The sequence below is a fragment of the Chiloscyllium punctatum genome, chromosome 37 (genome assembly GCF_047496795.1).
Source record: "Chiloscyllium punctatum isolate Juve2018m chromosome 37, sChiPun1.3, whole genome shotgun sequence".
Taxonomy (NCBI): domain Eukaryota; kingdom Metazoa; phylum Chordata; class Chondrichthyes; order Orectolobiformes; family Hemiscylliidae; genus Chiloscyllium; species Chiloscyllium punctatum.
In genome coordinates, this window is record NC_092775.1 from 12,139,884 (window position 1) to 12,163,296 (window position 23,413).

The 23,413-nt window shown below is 41.1% G+C and overlaps 1 protein-coding gene across 1 annotated transcript in view; it reads right to left on the reverse strand.

Moving 5' to 3' along the window:
• The window catches only part of samhd1 (SAM domain and HD domain 1), a 59,828-nt gene that overhangs the window by 18,903 nt on the left and 17,512 nt on the right, over positions 1–23,413 (reverse strand). Inside the window, exons 6-12 of the mRNA XM_072556268.1 lie at positions 17,809–17,879; positions 15,308–15,487; positions 13,360–13,460; positions 9,133–9,241; positions 4,380–4,471; positions 2,773–2,888; positions 341–480 (exon numbers count right to left, since the gene is read on the reverse strand). Coding sequence (XP_072412369.1) covers positions 341–480; positions 2,773–2,888; positions 4,380–4,471; positions 9,133–9,241; positions 13,360–13,460; positions 15,308–15,487; positions 17,809–17,879 — 809 coding nt within the window. The remainder of the gene's footprint in view (positions 1–340; positions 481–2,772; positions 2,889–4,379; positions 4,472–9,132; positions 9,242–13,359; positions 13,461–15,307; positions 15,488–17,808; positions 17,880–23,413) is intronic.

Here is a 23,413-nt window from a genome sequence, read left to right on the forward strand (position 1 = left end):
GAGTTGAAACAAAGAGTCTATTTCCCTGCTTTAGGCTCTATGACCAACACAAGGAAGAATTAGTAGAAGTCAGCAACTAGCAAATTAAGTTAAACTAGAAGACTTTCCTTATACAGAAAGCAATGAGAATGTGCAATGTGTTGTCTGATGGAATGATTGAAGCTGAAAGCATTAATACAGGGTGCATTAATACGGTAGAGAGAGGAAAGGAAACAGGATTGGAGGCAGGGTGAGGGTTGACTGGGAGGAGATTCATGAGAATTACAAGAACTGGTTTAGACTAGTTGAGCAATTTGATCAATTTTTATGTTGACCATGCTACACTGTGCAAAATACCTACTGGTTGGATGGTCGTTTCAGCTTCAGGTTGAGTTTGACCAATCCATTTGTACAACTTCCGACAAAGGACGTTGTTCAGGATTTCCCGCGCAGGTTTCAGTTCGGGTCGAGATGAATTCAGGATCTGTTGGAAGATTTCATCTGCAAAAAGTAACAATCAAAATGTCAATCAACTCAGGACACTCTTGTCTCTTCTGCACCTGATAAAACAGTGATTATCAAAACAAAATGCTCCAAGACATAATTAATATCACATTTCAGCACAGGTCAGAGAAACATTAAGCCTTTGGAGAGGGTATTCTCAAATCTTTCCTTGTATCTAAAATCCCTCATTCCTGGCATCATTCGAGTAAACTTCCTTCGCACTCTCTCCAGGACTTTAACATCTTTCCTTAAATAAGGTGCCCAGAACTGAACACAATACTCCAACAAAAACAGAAATTACTGGAAAAACTCAGCAAGTCTGGCAGCATCTGTGGAGAGAAATCAGAGTTAACATTTCGGCTCAAGTGACCTCTCCTAAGTACTCCAAATGTGGTCTGACCAATGATTTGTAGAGGTATAGCGTTATTTCCTTGCTTCTATACTCCATGTCTTATTTTATAAACCCAAGGATCCTGTGAGCCTTCTTAACTACTATTTCAACTTGCTTGGCCACCGTCAGAGAATTACGCACTTGAACCCCAAGGTCCCTCTGCTCCTGTTCTCCCTTCAAAGCTCCCACCTCCTCAAGCACCATCGAGCCTGTAGTGTCTCTCCATGTTTCTTCTACCAAAATTCATTACCTCATTTCTCTGCATTGCAATTTATCAGCCAAGTTTCTGTTTATTTGACCAACTGGTCAGAGGAGAAAGGGAGGACTGCAAATGCTGGAGATCAGAGCTGAAAATGTGTTGCTGGAAAAGCGCAGCAGGTCAGGCAGCATCCAAGGAGCAGGAGAATCAACGTTTCTGGCATGAGCCATTCCTGAAGAAGGGCTCATGCCCGAAACCTCGATTCTCCTGTTCCTTGGATGCTGCCTGACCTGCTGCGCTTTTCCAGCAACACATTTTCAACTTGGTCAGCGGGACCATTATGCTCACAATTCACTAATCTCCCCGGCTGAGTATCAGCTACAAATTTAGAGATTTTGCCCTCAACATCCATTTCAAAATCATTTATACAGATTAGAAAAAAAGCAAGAGTCCCAACATCGATCCCCGGGGAACAACAATTTCAACTCTCTTCCAACCCGAGAAATGTCCACCTCTATCTACCCTGCAGCGAACTTTGAAGCCAAGCATCCATCAATCCTGAACGTTTCTAACTTGCTAACCACCGTTCCATGTGGCAAGGTATCGAATACTTTCTGGAAGTCCAAAAATACAACATCCATAGCACTACCCTCATCCACTGTCTGTGTCACCTCAAAGAATGTGGTTTAGTTTGTCAGACATGACCTGCCCTTGACAAAGGCCATGTTATCTTGCTCTAACTGTACACCTGGAGAAAAATAAGTTACATTATCCTGTTTTATGGCCTCTGTCAGATTTCCCTCTATCAATATCAAGCTGACAGGTCTGTACTTTCCTGGGTTAACCTTTGCCCCTTCTTTTGCAACTTTATAGACCTTTAGTTTGTTGACTTACTCTTGGGATATGGGCATCACTGACAGCCAGCGCTTACTGCCCAACCTTAGGATGGTGGAACTTGGATTTCCCATGGACCTGCTGTTCTTGTCCTTCTAGCTGGTAATGGTTACAGGTCTGCTGTTGGACGGGTCTTGGAGAGTTACTGGTCCCCTGGTACTACTCCTGTGTTTAGAGAGGCCTGGGAAATTTCTGTTAATAACCCCACTATTTTCTTCCTTACCTCTCTCAGCAGTCTAGGATGAATCCCATTGGAGCCAGTGATTTCTCTACCTGGAATGCTGCTAATCCCTGCTCAAATTTCTGATATTCTTACACTTCCAGTTAGTTACCCAGGAAAAGTTAGCCTGCCCCAGCCATATTCTACCCCACCAACCTCCCTCCCATTCCAGGTGCTTCCTGAACTTCAAACACTCAATACCTCCTTCCCCTATCCTAAGCCCCATTGGCAGCCACTTCACACACAGGCTCCACTGGTATCATACTGACACTCTACATTCCCACCACTACTCGCATTCTAATCCCTTAAACTACTGCTACCCAAACCTCACAATGACTTTATATACTCACCTTTCAACACAGCCCATTAAAACATCCGGCTTGGTTGCTGGGCACGTGTATTCCAGAACAACACCCTGGACTGCTGATGAAGGGGAGCTCGGTTTGGGCTCCCATAATAATCCATAATAATAGTGGGTGGTGGTGGTGGCAGTACAGGGGTGTTGGGGAGGAGTGGTGTTGGTTTCATCTGTGTTTTCCAACCGTGATCAGTAGCCCTCACAACATTCCAATCCATAGAGCTCACCTGTGAGTTTGGTGTAAGCCACCATGTCATCGATTGCTTCAGATATTTTATAAAGCTTCCCATCCGTGCCACTTATCTCGATGTATGGATCTGCAAGCACCAGTGCCTCAGTGATCCTGAAGGGTGAAATAGTTTCAAACGTCTGTCAGCAAGAGGAATCCAATAGCTCAGTGGGTCCATTCGCTGTGTCGGAAGGGAGCAGACTGTAGCCCAGGGTTAATCACTGGTCTGTACTGAGTTTGGATAGCTGATCAGACACAACCACAACTGTATCTTATTGGTCTCAGTATCCATAAGATGGGGTGAAACAGGAGCATTAAAGGAAAATATAAACCAGCTAGGGTTCCTAATCTTGACCAAGAGAATGTGACAGAAATTACATAAATGACAGAAAATGGTTGCAAGTGATTTGGATGAGAATTTAGGAGGCATGGTTAGTATGTTTGTGGGTGACACCAAAATTGTTGGTTATAGTGGACAATGAACAAGGTTATCTAAGATTACAAACACATCTTGATCAATTGGGTCAAATGGGCTGAGGAACGGCAGATGGAGTTTAATTTGGATAAATGCAAGGTACTGCATTTTGGTAAAACAAACAAGGGCAGGATTGGAACACTTAATGTTAGGGCCCTGGGTAGTGTTGTGAAACAGAAAGACCTAGGGATTCAGGTGCATAATTCTTTGAAATTTGCATCACAGGTAGACAGGCTAGTTAAGAAAGCAGTTAGCACACTTTGCCTTCATTGCTCAGACTATCAAGTATAGGAATTGGGTCTTCATGTTGAGGTTATACAGGACATTGGTGAGGTATCTACTGGAGTACTGTGTGCCATTCTGATCATTATCGGGAGAATATTATTTAAACTGGAGAGGGTTCAGAAATGATTTATCAGCGTGTTGCTGGGAATGGAGGATTTGAGTTAGGAGGAGAGGCTTGATAGGCTGGGACTTTTCTCACTGGAGCAAAGGAAGTTGAGGGGTGACCTTATAGAAGTGTATAAAATCATGAGGGGCATAGATAGGTGAATAGTAAAGATCTTTTCCCTAGGATGAAGGGCTTCAAAACAACAGACATATTTTTAAGGTGAGAGGGAAAAGATTTAAAAAGGACACAAGGGACAACTTTTTTTTAAAAACAGAGAGGGTGGTTCATGTGTAGAATGAACTGCCAAAGGAAGTGGTAGACACAGGCACAACTAACATTTAAAAAACATGGATAGGCAGAGTTTGGAGGGATATGGGCCAAACGCAGGCTGGTGGGACTAGTTAGTTTGGGAACAAGGTGGGAACAATTTGGTGTGGACTGGTTGAACTGAAGAGTCTGTTTCCAAGCTGTATGGCTCTAGGAAATGTGAAAACATTGCCCTTAGCGAAGGGTACACAGGCTTGACTTAGAGGTTGTCTGGGAAGTGCTGATCAACTGCCAACTCTCACCAACATGCATTCACACTCAGGGTTTGAAGTGCCAGAGGACTACTGAAAGCATGGACTCATACCTTAGCAGGAGTCCCTTCAGGAGGAAAGAAAAACCTTAAGCCAGAATGAAAGGGATAAAACTGAAGCGATGTCCCAGAGAGAGACAGCTTCAGTGTAGCTATACTCACATGCTCTCAATAATATTGCACACTCTGTGCTGATAGGCTCTGCGATGCAGGGTGTTACGTGTGTGAAACATGTTATACATGTCTCCAACTTCCTGCAAGGGAAAACATAAAACTGGAATAAACTCTAGTTCATTAGAGTACAATAAAGTCCTTGGACAGATATCCTGGAGCAGAATTTGACATTGGGTAATTCAGCCAAAAATGTCAGTGGGTACTTAATTGTACCAGATTGAACTTTATTTACAGATGAAGACAAATACAGAGAAGGGAGCCATTCATCTACTGATTGTAAGGAGGGCTGGCAGTGGCATAGTGGCAATGTTCTGGATTACAAACCCAGTGACCCCAGGTCAATGCTCTGGGCACATGTTTTCAAATCCCACATAGCAGATTGTGAAATTTGAACTCAATTTTAAAAATCTGGAATTTAAAGCTAAATGCTTGAAACTTGATAAAAGCTTATGGAGTTCACTCATGTCCCTTTGGGTCATACCCTGGTCTGGCTGACATGGGACTTCATAATCTGGTTGAATTTTAAATGCCCTCCTGGCATGACACAAAGTTCAAGGAGCAAAAGGATGGTAAACAAGTGCTGGCCCAGCCAACGACACCCACATTCTCTTCGAATAAAAAAAACTGCAACTATCACAAATTCTAATTGCTTCTGTGATGAATGGAGGGTTTTCATGTTCAGTAAGCTATCTCATCGCCCTTTGAATATGTTGATTGATAAGAACCTCATCCCCATTGGTCCTTACTCGCTCAACTTTACTCACACTCCTTATCTTACTCCATTCAATCAAAGGTTTTGGGACTTATCTTTTCCATACCATTCAAAGTGAAATACACTTCATAAAAAATCTCAATTTTTTTCCCCCACACTATTACATGCCGGAACTGGGTTTACATAAACAGCAACTCCACCTGGTGCAAGGTGCACAGTGAAAACAGACAAGAAATTTAACTCTTTTAAAGAAACTATACAGAGACAAAGTACCCTCAGGCAAAAAGTGACATCATGCAACGATCTGAAAATATTAGGTCAAGTGACTATAAGTTTGGCTTTAAAAGATAGCAGCTTTTGAGAAGCATCTTAAAAAGAGAAAAGAGGCGGAGAGATTTAGGGAAGAAGTTTAAAAATTTCGGAACTAGGTGGCTGAAAACATGGGCACCAATGTTGGAACAATGAAAACAGGGCATTGCAATCGAGGCCAGAATTGAACCTTCGCTACTGATTAACTTAATTACAGAAATCAAAGCCATTTAACCCATAGTTTTTCAATCCAATTGAATGTGTGGATCTGGAGGCTGGAGAAGGCTAAAGGAATAGGGAGGGGCCACCCAATGGAGAGATCGGAAAACAAAAATGAGAACTTTAAAGTTAATTTGTTGCTGAATCAGAAGCCAGGGTAGGTTAACGAGTTTGATAATAGTGGGTGAAGCAAGCAGGATGTTAACAGTCAGAATTCCCAGGAACTAAAGAAAGCGGTTTAAAAATTGGCAAAATATACTTATCAAGTTTCAACATTTGATAACACAAAATTAAAAATGAAGCATTTTCAGACTTGCAATCATAAGATTCTCTTGTTGTCATTAGTGTACATCATGTCATACATTACAAAGTTGAGCTGCCAACCACTCCAAAAGGTTCTAAAACCATTCCCTCGAGGCACCCACACCCACTATAAATAAAATGGGGCAGATTAATCTAAAATCTCATATTGGGATTCACATGGTTCATATTCTAGTCTGTGGCATCAGTTCTCTATAATTATTTGTACATCAACCTTTTCCTAATCGGTTCTCTAAATAACACTCTGCCATTCTGTTTTCTCGACCAAGTGGACAATTTCACACTGATCGACATTAGATTGCACCTGCCATATATTTGGCAACTCACTCAACTTGTCTAAATCGCCCTAAAGCCTCTTTACATCCTTCCTACCACTCTCACTCCCAGCTAGCTTTGTTGTCAACAAACCTGGTATTGAGAAGGATGAGATGTGATTCCCTCATCAAAATATGTGAATAGATACGGGCTCAAGCATCAATCCCTGCATTACCCTATTTTCACCACCTTCCGCTCATGGTATCAATCCTTTATCGCTGTCTGCACAAATACATTCACACCCTCAACTAGATCACAGAATCCTGATGGATTCAACCCAACCTAGAAGGCCAAGGAAGTAGACATATGGGAGCACCATCGCCTCCAAGTCATTATGACTTAGACATATACAATCTAGCCAACAGCATTGAGGGAGTACCTTCAACACATGACTGCAGTGGTTCAAGGGAGGATATCACCATCTTTTTTTAAAGACATCTACAGCCCATCCTGGAAGCTGTACTCACATCAACAGAGAGAACATGAATAAAATATATGCTTTTTAGGTTGTACATCACTAATTCTGGCCCACAACTCCTTGGGCTACGAGTTTCTATGATGGGCCTTGTCTTCCAAAAGGTTCTAAGAACAGGTTTAATGAAAAGGGAAAACAAGCGAGTGAGTGTAGCTGTCATATTTATGTAGAAAATTAGAGAAGTAAGCCATTCAGCCTAATCTGCTATCGATCATGATCATGGCTGATCCTCTATTGCAATGCCATACTCTTCCTCTTTCCCCATTCCTCCCTGAGGATCTAAAATCTGGATTTAGGCTGTTGTCAGGAGCAACCATTTAATGCATGCCTTTAACTACAAAATGGCTTCTTAATGCAAGTAACATAAAATAACATAACAAAATGGCTTCTCAGAGCAAATTAACCATTTTGTTTATAATGGCATCTAACTCTGCTGAAAACTGCATTCCTGAACTAATTGAAAGAGATTAGCAAACAATGCTCTGTTCATAGTATGAATTAACAAAGTAAGATATGACATTATTAAAGTATCCTAAATTGACCTTGGAAACCAGGTGTCCCCAGAGATAAAGATGCGCGAGACAAGTCTGTTCCAAGGAAATATCATTGGCTTAATTTTATGTCTATTTGTCATTTTATTGGATTAATTTTGCAATTAAGGCTGCTCTATTTGTTAAGAGACCTATAAAAGTTGCCTGTGTTTTAAGCTAAGGCGCACAGCTTTTCCAGAGTACATAGAGGTGCTTAACCCCTGTGTTGCTGGATAACCTATGCCTGGCGTCATAATAAATCATTAAATCTTGCTGAATCAGACCAAGCTACTAGTGCTTATTTGACAGATCGCGGAACCGAGGGGACCCTCCTGTTGGGCCTAGATCTTCATCCCAAAACCTCTAATTTCTAGAGATCTATGTATTTCTTTCTTAAAAGTATTGGTGACTCTACCTTCATAGTCTTTAATGGGTAAGAATTTCACAGGTTCACCACCCTCAGTGAAGAAATTTCTCCTTGTCTCAGTTTGAAATGGCCTATAACATAACCAGATTATGATTCCTTATTTCAGAGCCCCTGGTCAGGGAAACATCATTGCTGCATCCAGTCTATTCATCCTTGTCACAATTTTACATGTTTCAAAGTCTCATCCTTCTCAATGTCAGGAAACACATGACCAGTCCATTCAATCTCTCCTTCAACAAACCTGCTATCCCAGGCATCATTTCGATGAACCTTTGTTGCACTCCTTCTATGGCAAGTATACGTTCTCTTAGGTAAAGAGACCAAGAACGTCCTCAGTACTCCAAGTCACCAAGACCCTCTACAGCTGCATAAAATCTCCTTGTTCCTGTACTCAAACCCTCTTTCAATGAAGGCAAACTTACCATTTTCCATCCTAACTTGTTGATGTACCTGCACTGCTAGTTTTCAATGAACAATGCACAAAAGATACCCAGGTCCCTTTGTACATCGACAGTTTCAATTTATCTCTCATCATTTAAATAAATTATATCCTGTCATTCTGTTTTTGCACTGAAGTGAGCATGTTATGATTTATTGGCAAGAATATTGTCTAAACCACCCCAAAATCTCTTCACATCCTCTTCATCACTTCCACTCTGACCTAGTTGTGTGTCATCAGCAGATTTAAAAACATTACATTTAACTCCCTCATCCAAATACATGAATAGCTGGGGCCCAAGTACTGATCCCTGCCGTATTCCACTTGTCAGTGCATTTATTCTCAAAATTACCCATTTATTCCTGCTCTGTTTCCTGCCTACTGACCAATTCTTAATCCATGCTAGTATATTGTCCCTAATTCCACATGTCTCTTATTTTAACCTCATACTGTTAAAGGTTTTCTAAAAATCCAAATACATTACATACACTGGTTCTCCATAATCTATTCTATTAGTTACATCCTCAGAAACCTTCAGAAGTTTTGTCAAACATGATTTCCCATGTGTAAATCCATGCTGACTTTGTTAATTTTTATTTGTCATCCTGTTAGTTATCCAGCATTTTTCCTATTAATGTTAGACTAACTAGTTTTCTCCCTCTCTATTTTTTTGAACAATGGTATTATTTTTGACCTCCTCCAAGCTATCAGGACAGAGAAGGACTGCTCTTTCACTAGAGAGCAAGACTGTTGTTGGTTTAACCTGAGGGTCACCTTGCCTCAGGTGAGGGGAGTGGTAAGGAGAGTCCTTCATGGTAACCTCAGGCAGTGTGGGGATTGAACCCACTGTTGATGTCACTCTGCATTGCAAACCAGCCTTCCAGCCAACTAGCCAATCCCTGAGTTAACTAATGTTTATCTGGTTTAGCCAAAAAAAAGAGTCAGCTGGTGATTTCAAAACAAAATCTCTATTTCATCATAAAATATGCTTTACCTTATCTCGAGTGCAAATATGCTTCATTTTGCGAATTTGACAAACTCTAGCAAACTTGAGGAAACGTGCAAAGTCGAAATTGTTCCGAATTCCTAGATGATGACAGTCCCTTCAGAAACAAATACATACAATTAGAAAAAAATATTACTAAATAGGTAGAATTCAAATATACTTACAACACTTCACTTTGGAAATAAGGACTTACAGCTTGCAGCTGTATTGAACCTTCGTTCCGTCACACTGGGAATATAATGTACACTTCTGGTCTCTACACTACCAGAAGGACGTGGAGGACTTGGGAGAGAGCACAGAAAAGGTTTACCAGGATGCTGCCTAGCTCAGAGGGTTTTAGCTATGAAGAGAGATTGGACAAACTTGGTTTATTTTTACTTGAACATCAGAAGCTGAGGGACGACCTGATAGAAGTTTGCAAAACTATGAGAGTCATGGATAGAACGGATGGTCAAAGTACCGTTACCCCAAGAGTAGAAACATCAGTCAAAAGGGGTACAGGTTTAAGGTAAAAGGGGGAAAGTTTAAAAGGAGGTGTGAGAGGCAAGTTGTTTTTTTTTAAATAGAGGATGTTAAGTACCTAGAATGAGCTGCCAGAGGTGGTGGTAGGAGCAGATACCATAGCAATGTTTAAGAGATATATTGTCAGAATAGGCAGAAGAGAGAGGGATATGGGCTGTGTAAAGACAAAAAGATTTTAGTTCAGAAAGGTGTCATGAGTCAATGCAAGTTTGGTGGGCCAAAGGACCTGTTGCTGTGTTGTACTGTTCTTTATTCTTTGTACTTAAACTTTAGGCTTAAGAAGAAACTATTCATTTTATACATAAAAAATTTGAAGCAATCTCGTTCAAAACCAAGGTTTACAAAATACCCTGTTAAATAAAAATCATTCCCAACACTTCTGTGACACTGAAATGTGTATGAAAAGAGTTCACCTTTCGGCTAAAACAGGTTTTAAAAAATTCAAGGATATCACACATTGGACAGTAACTAAATTGTATGTGGAACAGACTTGCACCTACAATCCACTGAATTAGTTCTTTTGAGGACCACTACCAGGTAAAAAAACGAGCATGCACTTGCTGAAACAGGGTCATGACCAGCAGATGTCAACAGTCCTGTCTGCAAACACAGTCAGCCATTTTGGCATTTGGACAAGGAGAAGGATCAGCTCAGCTTTGCCCTTTGTTCACTCTAATTGGTTAGAGGACCAGCGCTCACCATTAGTCCTCCAGCCCAGCTCTCTTCAATCACCCAGGCCACATCAAGAAGAGAGAGGCAAGGGTGGAGTTTATAAGTGCAGCTTCTGATAAGAATCTGAAACCGAACATCCTCCATTTTCAAACCAAAATGGATTGCCAACTCTCAAGGAAGTTGTCCACTACATTTTCGAGATTAACAAGAGACAGGCAATAAATACTGGCCCAGACAGTGGCACCCACATCACATACTGAATAAAAGTAAACTCAATCTGGGAGTGGTGGGTGAGGTTTTGCTGACATTTTGCCAGATGCTGGGGAGATGAAGCTCAGCTTCATTAGCTGTCTCCTACATACCCTCAGCCTACTGTGCCCTCATCACCCTGCCTCATGACATCAGGTCACATGTAGATACCGACCCCTCCAGCAGCTTAGTGACTGGATGAGCTTCATCTGCAAGCGTGGCAGCCATTTTGGCACAATGGGTAATTACTTAATATAAGGCACTGCTGGGAATTCATAAACGAAAATCAGTTTGATTGCTATAAAGGTGCGACTGTACAAACAGTTTGACCAGCTAAAAGTTCACAACTTCATGATAACACATTCTCAATATTTAAATAATTAATAATATTGAATGATACAATGCTTTTTGGACAACACAAAGGGGGAAAAAACAGCACAGGGTTAGTGGCCACATTTGCAAAGTATGAAAGCATTAGATGACGAACAGAACAGACAATTAGATAAGAATTTAACAATCTAATGGCTGGACATTTACATGTCTTCATCATCTTCAAACAATACTACTTACGGTGGTATTTTTGACAGAAGATATCCTACATCCCTACTCAAGAAATTTAAGGTACAATTTAATGCTTTAGATCATCATGTTTCAAAATTTTTAAAAAATATTCTGAGATTTCTGAATTGTACATTAGAAGTGAAACTTTGTTCAGCATTTTTTAAAAAAGCTTTAAGCATAATAAATTACCTGACCACGAAGTGAATTTCAGATTAATTTATTTTAGTAAGGAGTTATAAAATTGTCTCATAAAGTCTACTGTATGCAAAAGGAAGAATCACCTCACCATATACTCCATAAAATTGTAAATAAACTGCCATTAGAGGGATGTGAAATGGTTTAGAAATGGTTTAAATCTATTAATATTCCATCTGCTTGATTCTTCAATTCAGGAATTGCCATTTAGGTTGTGGAGAATTTAAACTTCTAATTTTGTAATTATATAAAGATGAGAGCAAGTCATTAGCCAGGGAAAATTTTGAGCATTTAAAGGAGCGCAAAGAAAGATGTTAATCTGGAAGGGATGATCAAAGTTTGAACGTGCCTACTTTGGAACTGGCTTCATAAAGCAAGGACAGTACACAAAGAGAAGACAGGAGCATTTTGAACTTGACATTAATAGGCAGAGACCCGCACTCAGAAGATCACCATGACTGAATAAAAACAAAATATTGCTGGAGATTTGAAATTTTAAAAAACACAGCTAGAGAAACTCAGTTGGTCTGGCAACATCTGTGAAAAGAGAATCCGAATTCATGTTCTGAATCCAATAGCACTCTTCATCTGCTCCAGGTGGAATGCATCTGAAGTTACTGAAAGAATAATTCTGGTCTCCCTGCTTTAGGAAAAATGTTGCCAAACTTGAGAGGGTGCAGAGAAGATTTACAGGGATGTTGCCGGTGTTGGAGGGTTTCAGCTACAGGGAAGAGGTTGAAAAAGTGGGACTATTTTCCCCTGGAGGAGCGGAGTCTGAGGTTTATAGAATCATGAGGGAAATGTTCTCTTTCCTAGGGTAGAGGAGTGCAAAACGAGAAGGTATAGGTTTAAGGTGAGAAGGAAAAGGACCCGAGGAGTAACTTTTCCAGAGAATGAGCTGCCGGGAAAGTGGTGAAGGTGGTTACAATTACAACCTGTAAAAAGGCATCTGGATGGGTGAATGAATAGAAAGGGTTTAAGAGGGATATGGGCCAAATGCTGGCAAATGGGACTAGGTTAAATTGGGATGTCTGGTCAGCATGGATGAGTAGAACCAAAGGGTTTGTTTCTGTGCTGTATGACTGTATAAGTGCAAAAATGTGAGAGAACAAAACAGTGAGGATTGGTCATCACAATTCAAACTGCATTAACGCCAGGTGACTGGTGATCTCCTAAACAAAGACGATTATTTGTGAAAGAGAAGAGTGATAAACGCTAGCTGGCCCTAACATCAGCAGTGGGAAAACTACAGGCTCAAAATAAACTTTTTTAAAATCAGGAAAGATGGATGGATTTATTAAAGTAGGATCATGTCTGACTCACTTGATTGACCCCTTTGATGTTTGTGGGGTTTGTGGTGATGTCATTTCCTGTTCGTTTTCTGAGGAAATCAAACAGGAAATGACATCCCACAAACCCCAGGAACCCCATCCAGGAGAAAGATACAAATAGAAAGCAGGAGACAACAGCTTCGCTTCACCTGGTGGTCACCACTGATGATGTTACCTAGCCAGGTAATGAAACGTCTGGATATCAAACCTACAGCTCAGCGAGCAAACCTACACCCTAAACCTCAACCTGAGCTACAAACCTTCACAAACCTTGCGAATAAAGACTGACTTAATTTCTGCTATTATACCTACAGGACAAAAATCATGAGGGAAAGTTTTGCCACAGACATCCAAAGACCTGGTTAGACTTCATCTGTAGCACAGCATAGAGTTCTGAGATCTGCCAACATCTACACACTTACAACTACCCACTTTTCACGTGAGGCTCCAGTGGATAACCAATTCCTGTGGTAACTGCACACCAGTAGGAACCAACAATTTCAGGAGGAGGAGGAATAAAATGAGAAGAAAAAGCTGTTAACAATGAAACCTGTTGTTTAAACAGAGCATTAGCAACAAATCTGCCTCACTCATATTCAGTCAACTTTGCGTCTTCTGTAAAACCACATGGATTAAGTGAATATTCACCATCAACTGATCAGGGAGATTGAGAGATTAGGTTTACCTGGCAAAGTAATCCCACTTATCAACATCAATCCCATTTCTCTTGTTGGCAACAATTTCATACAGAAAGCCCTTCTCCCTGGGCCGGCCTTTGTATGGCCACTGAAAAGACAAGAACACCACAATTAGATTCACAAAAAAGGCACCTCAGAGGAGACAGAAGATTGAGAATCAGTTATTTCAGAAGGGATCTGAGAACCAACAACAATCATTGAGAGACTGGAGTCACCTGTAGCCCAGACTGGGAAGGACATTGGATTTCATCCTAAAGAGGACAGTAGAGAAACAATTGTCGAATTTCTATTTTCAGTTTTTTTCTAATTTTTTTTAAAGTTTTTTTTCTAAATTGAACGAAATTCACTTTCAGCATGACATGGTGGGATTTGTCCTCTCATTCTCTGAATTATTGACACAATAACAAGAATTACACAACCAAACCTTCTCATTCTAATCACCAATCAGCTAACACACTCCACAAGACCAGAAGATGCAGGAGCAGAAGTAGTCCAATCAGTTTATTGTTTTTTACGCTACCATTCAATAAGATCATGGCTGATCTGATAACCCTCAACTCTATTTACTTGTTTTAACCCCATAATCCTTGATTTCCCTCACTGATTAAAAGCTTTGTCTAACTCAACCTTGAATATACTTAATTACTCCACTTCTACTGCACTCTATGGGAAAGATTTTAAGAGATTTACCACCCTCAGAAAAAGATTCTTCCACATCTCAGTCTTAAATGGGTAATCCTTTACTCGGAGATCATGCTCTCTGGTCCTAGACTATCCTGGGCGGCACAGTGGTTAGCACTGCTGCCTCACAGCACCAGGGTCCCAGGTTCAAATCCAGCCTCTGGCGACTGTCTACATGTAGTTTGCACATTGTCCTAGTGTCTGTGTGGGTTTTCTCCGGGTGCTCCGGTTTCCTCCCACTGTCCAAAGGTGTACAAGTCAGGTGAATTGGCTGTGCTAGATTGCCTGTAGTGTTAGGTGCATTAGTCAGAGGGAAATTGGTGGGTTGCTCTTTGGAGGGTCAGTGTGGACTGGTAGGGCCAAAGGGCCTGTTTCCATACTGTAGGGAATCTAATCTTAAAAATCCTATAGGAGGAAGCAACATTTCCACGTCTAGTTGCCCATCTTGTTAAACCTCCTGAAAATCTTATGTTTCAACAAGATCTCCACACCAGTTGAGACCAAGCCCAACCTACTCCATTTCTCCTCAGAAGAAAATCCCTCCATACCTGGAATCAACATTGTGAACCTTCTCTGTGTTGTCTCCGAAGCCTGTATTTTTCCTTAAATAATTTTTTGCAAGACTTCCTTTTTTTTTAAAATACGCCATTCTCTTTGAAATAAAGGCCAACATTCCATTTGCCTTCCTTATCATCTTGGATGCTTTTTTTGGAGTCAGGCACTAAGATCCCCAAATCCCTCTGCACTGCAGCCTTCTGCAATCTTTCCTCCATTTAAATAATATTCAACTGTTCTATTCTTTCTGCCAATATGCATAACCTTACATTTTCAGCATGAAACTGGAATTTAGCCAATAGCATCCCAATTTTACATAGTTCAATTCTATGAACTGTCTTCCAGGCTTTTTTATCTCGATTTTAAATTAGGTCAGAAGTCACACAACACCAGGTTTATCTGAAATCACAAACTTTCAGAGCTCTGCTCCTTCATCAGGTGACCTTACGAAGGAGCAGCGCTCCAAAAGCTTGTGATTTCAAATAAACCTGTTGGACGATAACTTGGTGTCATGTGACTTCTGACCTTGTCCATCCCAGTCCAACACTGGCACCTCCAAATCATTTTTTAAATAAAGTTGCTTGCACCATTATTGGGCATAAAAGAACATACACCATATTCCAATTTATAACTTTAAAACCTGTTACTTCAGAGAGACCATCCCTCCTCCCTTTCCTTTGGTTCAATGGGGTCACTTACCACTGAGGACTTTGTACTGCAACCCTCTCCATTGCTCCTCGTTTCCACTGTTGGGCCTCTGATCTGTTCTTTTATAAATACAAGGTCATTGGGTAATATCAGCCCATGATTTATCAGAAGAGTTTCCAAGCCATTCGATTTGATCAAGTGCTCAAACATGGACAACGAAGCATCCTCGTGCTAGTTTCAAGGAGAAAATTTGGTTCAGCATGCTATGCAGGTGAATAACAGATGAAAATCAAACACACCCCAAAATCAGAGCACAGATATTTACACTCAAGCCTCCCAATCCCAGAGGCAATGCCTTGTGAATTCCCAACTAGATGGTCATAAATACATGGTATTCACCAATAAATACATTAGGGCATTCAGAAGATTATTAATTCCCTGATAAGCTGTCAGAATGTAGAATTCACAACAAGTAATGGTTCAGAATACAAGAATAACTGACAGAGCTAGACAAAAAGGACTGAAGGTGGCTGTACAGAGGATAACACTAACATGAAGCAATTGGAGAGAAAAAACCCGTTTATCTAATTGCATCTAAAGTTAATCAAAGTCTTTATAGTGCTGAAGATTTGCCAATTTTACCAACAGCTGGACAGTTCAATTGACTATTTCTATACACAAAGAAAGGTGAGTATTTTTATCATTTTCGAAAGTAGGATTAAAAACTGAGGCAGATGCATTTGGGTCAATTCTGTGATTATTTTTAAAAACAATCAAAGTCCAGTTGGAACAATGACCTAAATACATTCATTACAAGAAGGCACGTGGCTTCATCTGCCTGCATAACAGATCCCTGTGGTAATAATGGGAAAAAAGGTTTATTCCATCGGGTTACGACAGGCAGATCAAACTCTTTAAAGAAATTAGTTTAGCTTTAATTTCAGAACAGTGTGGTCAAAGTAAGTTGAGAAGAATCTGGAGTTCAGCGGAAACCGTAGAATAGTTTCTGCTAGCAGGAGAACAGTTTTTTTTTAAACTAAATCAGTTCAGGGGAACTTCAGCAGATGTGGTTTGTAGTTTGTGAAGCTTCCGTGCCAAGAAAGTTTGCAGAGAAATTTGCAAGTTGTTAGAACTGAGGAAAGTTTAGGCATCAGAATTAACAAGAGGTTTGTATTAGTTGACTTAGAAAGGAACCATTTGGAAAAAAAATGGGAAAGCCTCAGCTAAGCAAGAAATTAAAAGTTGATACATGAATGGTATTTCTCCACGTTTGAGCTATTGTACCAGATAGTATAGGGAAGCTTTGATTTCGTGTTTGGGTGTTAATATCTTGTTTTTTCTTTCCTTTTGTGTTATGAACTTATATTTTATTGTTAAAGAAACACTTGCAGCCTCCTGTGAACGTATTTCACCAATTAACCATCACATTAACCAAATGCAAACAGATCTCTCAAGTCAAATTTCATTCTGGAATCTGACTGTCCAGTATTACCATCAATTGAGATCATAGGAGACAGAAGTCAGCATTAAACATTGAAACAGACTTCAACTTAAAAGATACCTATAAAGCAAGAGCTTTCTGAACTGCTTGAAATACTAGTCAGTTTAATTGATTCTCACATTGATACGGAGATAGAGTAAAAACAAAAATACTGTGGCTAATGGAGATCAGAGAGAGTAGCTGCACAGGATAAAAATGGACAGTGGAAACAGTGAAGACCATCCCAGAGAACACACTCTGACAGCTTATCACTTTTGGACTGTCCACCTCTCTATTCAATGTAGAGTGGAGAATCGTGTTGCATTTACACAAAATAGAGGCAGTTAGAGTCATAGTCATAGAAGTCTACATCATGGAAACAAGCCCAATTGTCCAACATGCCATGCCACCCAGTTTTCACAATTTAAACTAGCCCCATTTGCCTGCAGTTGGTCCATATCCCTCCACACCTATCCCATCCATGTACCCGTCCAATTGTTTCTTAAATGACAAAATTGTCCTTGCTTCCACTACCACCTCTGGCAGCCCATTCCGGATTCTCACCCTCTGTGAGAAAATATTTCCTCTCTGGACCCTTTTTTTTTCTCTCCCCTCTCACCTTAAACCTTTGCCCTCAAGTTTTTGACTCCCTTACCATGGGGAAAAGCTATTGGCTATCCACCTGATCGATGCCTCTCATAATTTTACAGACCCCTATAAAAGGTCACCCCTCAGTCTCCTACACTCCAGGGAAAAAGGTCCTGTCCTATGTAACCTCTCCTTATAACTCAGTTGTACGGCATAGGCCCAACTCTCTCGAAACGGAGTCAAAACCGCTCAGCTTACTTTGGTTGAGTAAGAACATGGAAAGCTTTCATTGCCTGAATGTCAGAGAGTTACAAAGCAAACACCAGAACGAGAAGTGACAAGGATGCCAATATAACATTCAACCAACCGGGCACCAAAATCTATTTCCCATTTATCATTGAAGTTCATGTAACAATGAGGTTGAGCTCACTGCAGAATTTCTTGCAATGTTCAATATTCCTAAAATTCTACAAATAGTCATTACCGTCCATATTAAATCTTTTCGAGTAAGAGGGATAAATTTTCCATCAAACAGGTGCGAAAATGGCCCATGACCTGGAAAAATGAAAGGTAAAATGTTAAATCTATTGTATCAATGTTATTTAACACTCTCCAAATAATGAAGTCCCTCATCTTTACAATTCTTACAGACCTCTCTAAAGGTCATATCCCATTTAAAAATAACCAGTGCCCAAAATCACGCATAGTACACCAACCAAAGCCTAAGCAGAGATCTGTTAACTTTCAACCTAACTTGATGGCTTAGTATTCAAAGCCCATTACTTACAAAACCAAGTATTCATACTCGTCAGATGTAGCTCAGTGACACAAAGGAATTACAAGGTTATGGGCTCCAATCCCACTCCAAGACATGAACACAAAGCACTATGGGCTTTTATTTTATTTAGCAGCCTCCTGTGTGGCACCTTGTCAAAGGCCTTTTGGAAATCCAAATCAATCAATTGGGGCAGCACAGTGGCTCAGTGGTTAGCACTGTTGCCTCACAGCACCAGGGACCCAGGTTCAATTCCCACCATCGGGCAACTGTCTGTGTGGAGTTTGCAATTCTCCCAGAGTCTGCATGGGTTTCCCCCACTATCCAAAGATGGGCAGGTGAGGTGAACTGGCCATGCTAATTTGCCCGTAGTGTTAGGTGCATTAGTCAGGGGTAAATGTAGGGGAATAGGTCTGGGTGGGTTGCTCTTTAGAGGGTGGGTGTGGACGTGTTGGGCGGAAGGACCTGTTTCCTCACTGTAGCGAATCTAATCTAATTTAATTCAGTGAAGGACTGAAAAAATGTTTATGTCTTAACTGCTTTATCAATTTGGTTTGTCACCAGAGATCTGTGATCACACAACCCACATCCTGCACCTCCCCAGAGTACTTGACAACCCCGTCCAAAAGGCACCATTTTAGATCAAGGCTCTCAAAGTGGGGATCTTCCTCACAGTTTCTAATACTTCCAAGTTTCCCATCAACGTTCAGATTGACTTTACTGCCCTATTATGTTTACATTTCTCTGAGATTACCAGTCAGCTTTCCCTTGCATTTCCTTCTCACTACTTTAAACCTGCTGAAAAAAAAGGTGAGTGATGAGAGAAAAGAAAAACCTTTTCTGTTCCTGAACTGAAACCAAAACAAAGCCAGCCTTTGCAGTCTGATACCTCATCCCTCTGTGGAAGTGGAATATTATCACTGGTTGTTATGCAGTTTTATTAAACCTCAAGCTTTTCTCGTCAATAAAACCCCCTTCCAACATGGACCGTGATTTTTCTGGCTGCTGCCCCCCCTAACCTTGTGGAATGTCTTGCACCCACTCGGGTCTTTTCTACGGGGCACCAAAATGGCAAGGAACCATTCAGAACGGATACCTGTGACTGCAGGAACAACAGTCTACCCTCTGGCAATCAAATATCCTTCACTGCCCATGTGTCACTTCAGGTCGAACTAGTTAGCCATACTCAAAACCACAAAACTACAGAAATAATACAGTGCACAAGGGGGCCATTTGGCCATCCTGTCCATGACAACCCCGATGCCCTTTCTAATCCAAATGTCCTGCATAACCCTGCAGCTTATCGCTCTTAAGATGTAGGTCCAGGTACTTTTAAATAGGTTAGGACCCCCATCTTCACCAACAACACAGGCACTACCCTCTGTGCTAAAAAGCTTTTTCTCACATCCCTTCTATTCCTTCTGCCACTTGGCTCGAATCCATAACCTCTGATTTTTAAACTGTCTGCCAAGGGAAAAGGCTTCTCGTCCACTTTGTCTCTACTCTCACAATTTTGTATACCTCAATCATGTCTCCCCTTAGCCTTCTCCTTTCTAGGAAAGCAACCCCAACCTTTCCAATGTCGCCTCGCAGTTACAGTTCTCCAGTCCTGGCAACATTTTAGTCAATGTTGTCTCTACCCTCTCCAGAGCAATCATATCCTTCCTGTAAAGTTGTGAACAGAACTTCCATTGTAGAAGTCATTGTTGCTACAGGTTAATTCTGAAAATAGAAGTGATATCCATGAAACATGCGCCTTTCTGTATGCTCTGCTTTGATGTCAGTGTCACCTCAAGAGTAGAAAGGCTGGTGGTACTTCCTGAAAGTGTGCACTTCCAGAGTACCAGGGTGCTCTGGAGTTTCCACATGGGGCCAGCGGTGTTAGTTAACAGCTGTATGCATGCCCTATGGCTACTTAACCGTGCTAGGCTTCGCTCAGTTGGGTGGATGGCTGGTTTGTGATACACAGTGACACTAATACTTCCCACACTGACTGAGGTTACCATAAAGGCTTCTCCTTCTCAAGCTCTCCCCTCACCTGAGGAGCACTGGACTCAGGTTAAATGACCAGTCATCTCCCCTAATGACAGAGGAGCACTATGGTAAAACTATGGTGCCTTTACCTTTAATTAACTGTTTAAACTCTAAATCTCTTAAAACACTAATCAGTACACTAAGTACTTAGTGCAAAGTCAATATCTTCTATTGCTGGGCTTTTTAAAACACAGTGGACTGAAATGAGAAAGGACTATTTTGAAAGCCAGTGATTTGTCAGATGGTTGCATGTTTTGAAAGCAAGGAATTTGATACCTATTGTGAACCCAGTTTGTGTAGCTGTGAGTTCCAGCAATATGCAGACGAACTGGCGTCAAGCGGCTGTTTACAAGTGAAGCTGATTGATGATCAGTCCCAATTCACAAACCAATGACAAAGGCTCTCAGTCTGCCAACAACTGTTAGTTAGCTGAACAGCGAAGACCTCAAGACAATGCAAAGCTAGTTCAAGTCCAGAAGAGAAACCAGGTCTGCAGCAGCCAGAAAACTCTCTCCCTCAGTTCTCTGTAACAAGCCACTTTAAACCTGAAGACCTGCTTCCTCTTTCCTTCACTAGATGCTGTAAACTATGACCTTTCATATGTGAACCAGCCACCCTGTGTCTCTCGCAAACCAGTGGAAGTATTCAGAAGGAAAGACAAGGAGAAACCTTAAGATCAACTAGAACCAAATGAAAACAGATCAACAAAGATCCCAGTATTTGTGTGTGTATAAGGGCATTTACAAAGGAGCGGAGTTTTCTTTAGTAGTGTTATACATAATCCTTTTATAACTGTACACCTGAAGCTAGAATCTAATTATCTGTAATAAATACTAATGCTTGTGAAGTACTGAAACCTGGTCCATGCTTTCTATCAATCTGAGTCTTAAAATCATGAGGCTTGGAGAAATATTAACTTCTGTGATGACTCCAGGTTTAACACAGCATGGTGGCTCAGTGGGTGAGCACTGCTGCCTCACAGCACCAAGGACCTAGGTTCGATTCCACCCTCGGGCCACTGTCTGTGTTGAGTTTGCACATTGTCCATTGTCCCAGTGTCTGAGTGGGTTTCCTCCAGGTGTTCCAGTTTCTTCCCACATTCAAAGTATGTGCAAGGTAGGGTGGATTGGCCATGCTGAATTGCCCATAGTGTTCAGGAATGTGCAAGCTTAGTGTATTATCCATGGGAAATGCAGGGTTACAATGGTAGGGTAGAGTGTGGGTCTGGGTGGGATGCTGTTTGGAGAGTCATATGGACTCGATGGGCTGAATGATCTGCTTCCATAATGTAGGGACTCAATGAATCTAGTGAAGCTTGATTTGCTACCCCAGCGATTTATGTCATTAACAATAATTGAGCTCTGCAACTCCACACCAGGTGATTGACCATGTTTTCTCAAACCAATTTTTTTTTGTTTCTCGTCCTTCTGTTCAAACCCTTATTTCATTCCCACAAATCTGTCGGCCACAACTCTGCAGTCTGTAAGTTTGTATAACTCACTCCAAGTTCCAATGGTGTTGGAGTGCTGGACGCTGTAAGGCAACCACAATAATTCCTGCTGCTCTCCCACTTCCTTTATTCCTCTTCTTTGCCAAGAAATAATTTCCTTTAGAAACAATCCACGAATTTTGCTTCAACAGCTGGTAACACTTCGACGCAACAATGTTTTTTTTACCAACTTCTACTTTGTCATCTTAAGTGAGTGATCTCCCTGAACAGTTTCAGCACACACACACTGTTTCATGTTTTATGCTGTTTTACAGTCTGATCTCCTTTTGCTGTCTTTTTAACAACCTGTGTGACTTCTCTTTGCTTCTTGATTGCACTAAAAGTGGATTTCCTTTTCCTATTTCTTAGTTCTAAGACAGTCATGACCTTTGTCACTGAATAGCACATTAACCACTTCTCTGCTGATTTATCTCTTCCTGCAGTTTTACACAGTCATTATCACAAATTGCCACATGCCCTATTTTCAGGCCAAAGTTCAACAGGTTTTTCAATGTGCCATCCTGACCATTTTTGCACAGATTTCTTTTCAAGAAAAATTCCAGTCAAAGAATATTCCTCTCACCCATTGCCATCAATTCCACACATGTCCAAAGGGTCTTGTTAAATGCTTTTTGATAATCCTTTATCAGCCTACACCCATTGAATTAGTGACTTGTTTCTTATAGAACACATTTACCATTAAAAGCAAACAAGCTGCTTCACAGGAGCGATTGGAAGTTGGGTTACGTACAAACACATGAATTAGGAACAATTCAGTGGGCGGCACGGTGGCACAGTGGTTAGCACTGCTGCCTCACAGTGCCAGAGACGTGGGTTCAATTCTCGCCTCAGGCAACTGACTGTGTGGAGTTTGCACATTCTCCCAGTATCTGCGTGGGTTTCCTCCGGGTGTTCTGGTTTCCTCCCACAGTCCAAAAATGTGCAGGTTAGGTGAATTGGCCACGCTAAATTGCCTGTAGTGTTAGGTACAGGGGTAAATGTAGGGCAATGGGTCTGGGTGGGTTGCGCTTCGGCGGGTCGGTGTGGACTTGTTGGGCCGAAGGGCCTGTTTCCACACTAAGTAATCTAATCTAATCTAATAAACAGTGATTCAATGTCTCAATCCTGCTCCCCCATTCACTAAGATTCTGCCTGGTCTTGACATGGCCTCAACTCTACATTCCCCCTTGCTTGTTCATCACTAATTAAGGTTATCAAGCTACACATTCAAAATATTTAGTGACTGCCTCCAAATATCCCTGCAGAAGAGAGTTCCAAAGACTTTTAACCTCTCTGAGAAATCATTTCTCGTCTTCAGCTTTTGACCCTTTTTGTTTGAAAAATGTTCTCACCTCTCCCACAAAAGTCACACAGCATAGAAAAAGATTAAAATTCTTTCGGTATTCACCTTGTCAACACATCTCAAGGTCCAAAGTCATCAAGTCATAGAGGTGCACACCACGAAAACAGGCCTTCAGTCGAACTCGACCAGATATCCTAACCTAATCTAGTCAGCACTTGGCCCATATCCCTCTAAACCCTTATTATTCATGTACCCATCTGGATGTCTTTTAAATGTTGTAATTATACCAGCCTCTAACACTTCCTCTGGCAGCTCATTCCACACATGCACCACCCTCCCAGTGAAACTGTTGCCCCTTAGGTTCCTTTAAAATCTTTCCCCTCACCCTAAACCTATAGCCTCTAGTTCTGGACTCCCCCAACCCAGGGAAAAGACCTTGTCTGTTTATCCTATCCGTGCCCCTCAAGATTTTATAAACCTCTGTAAAG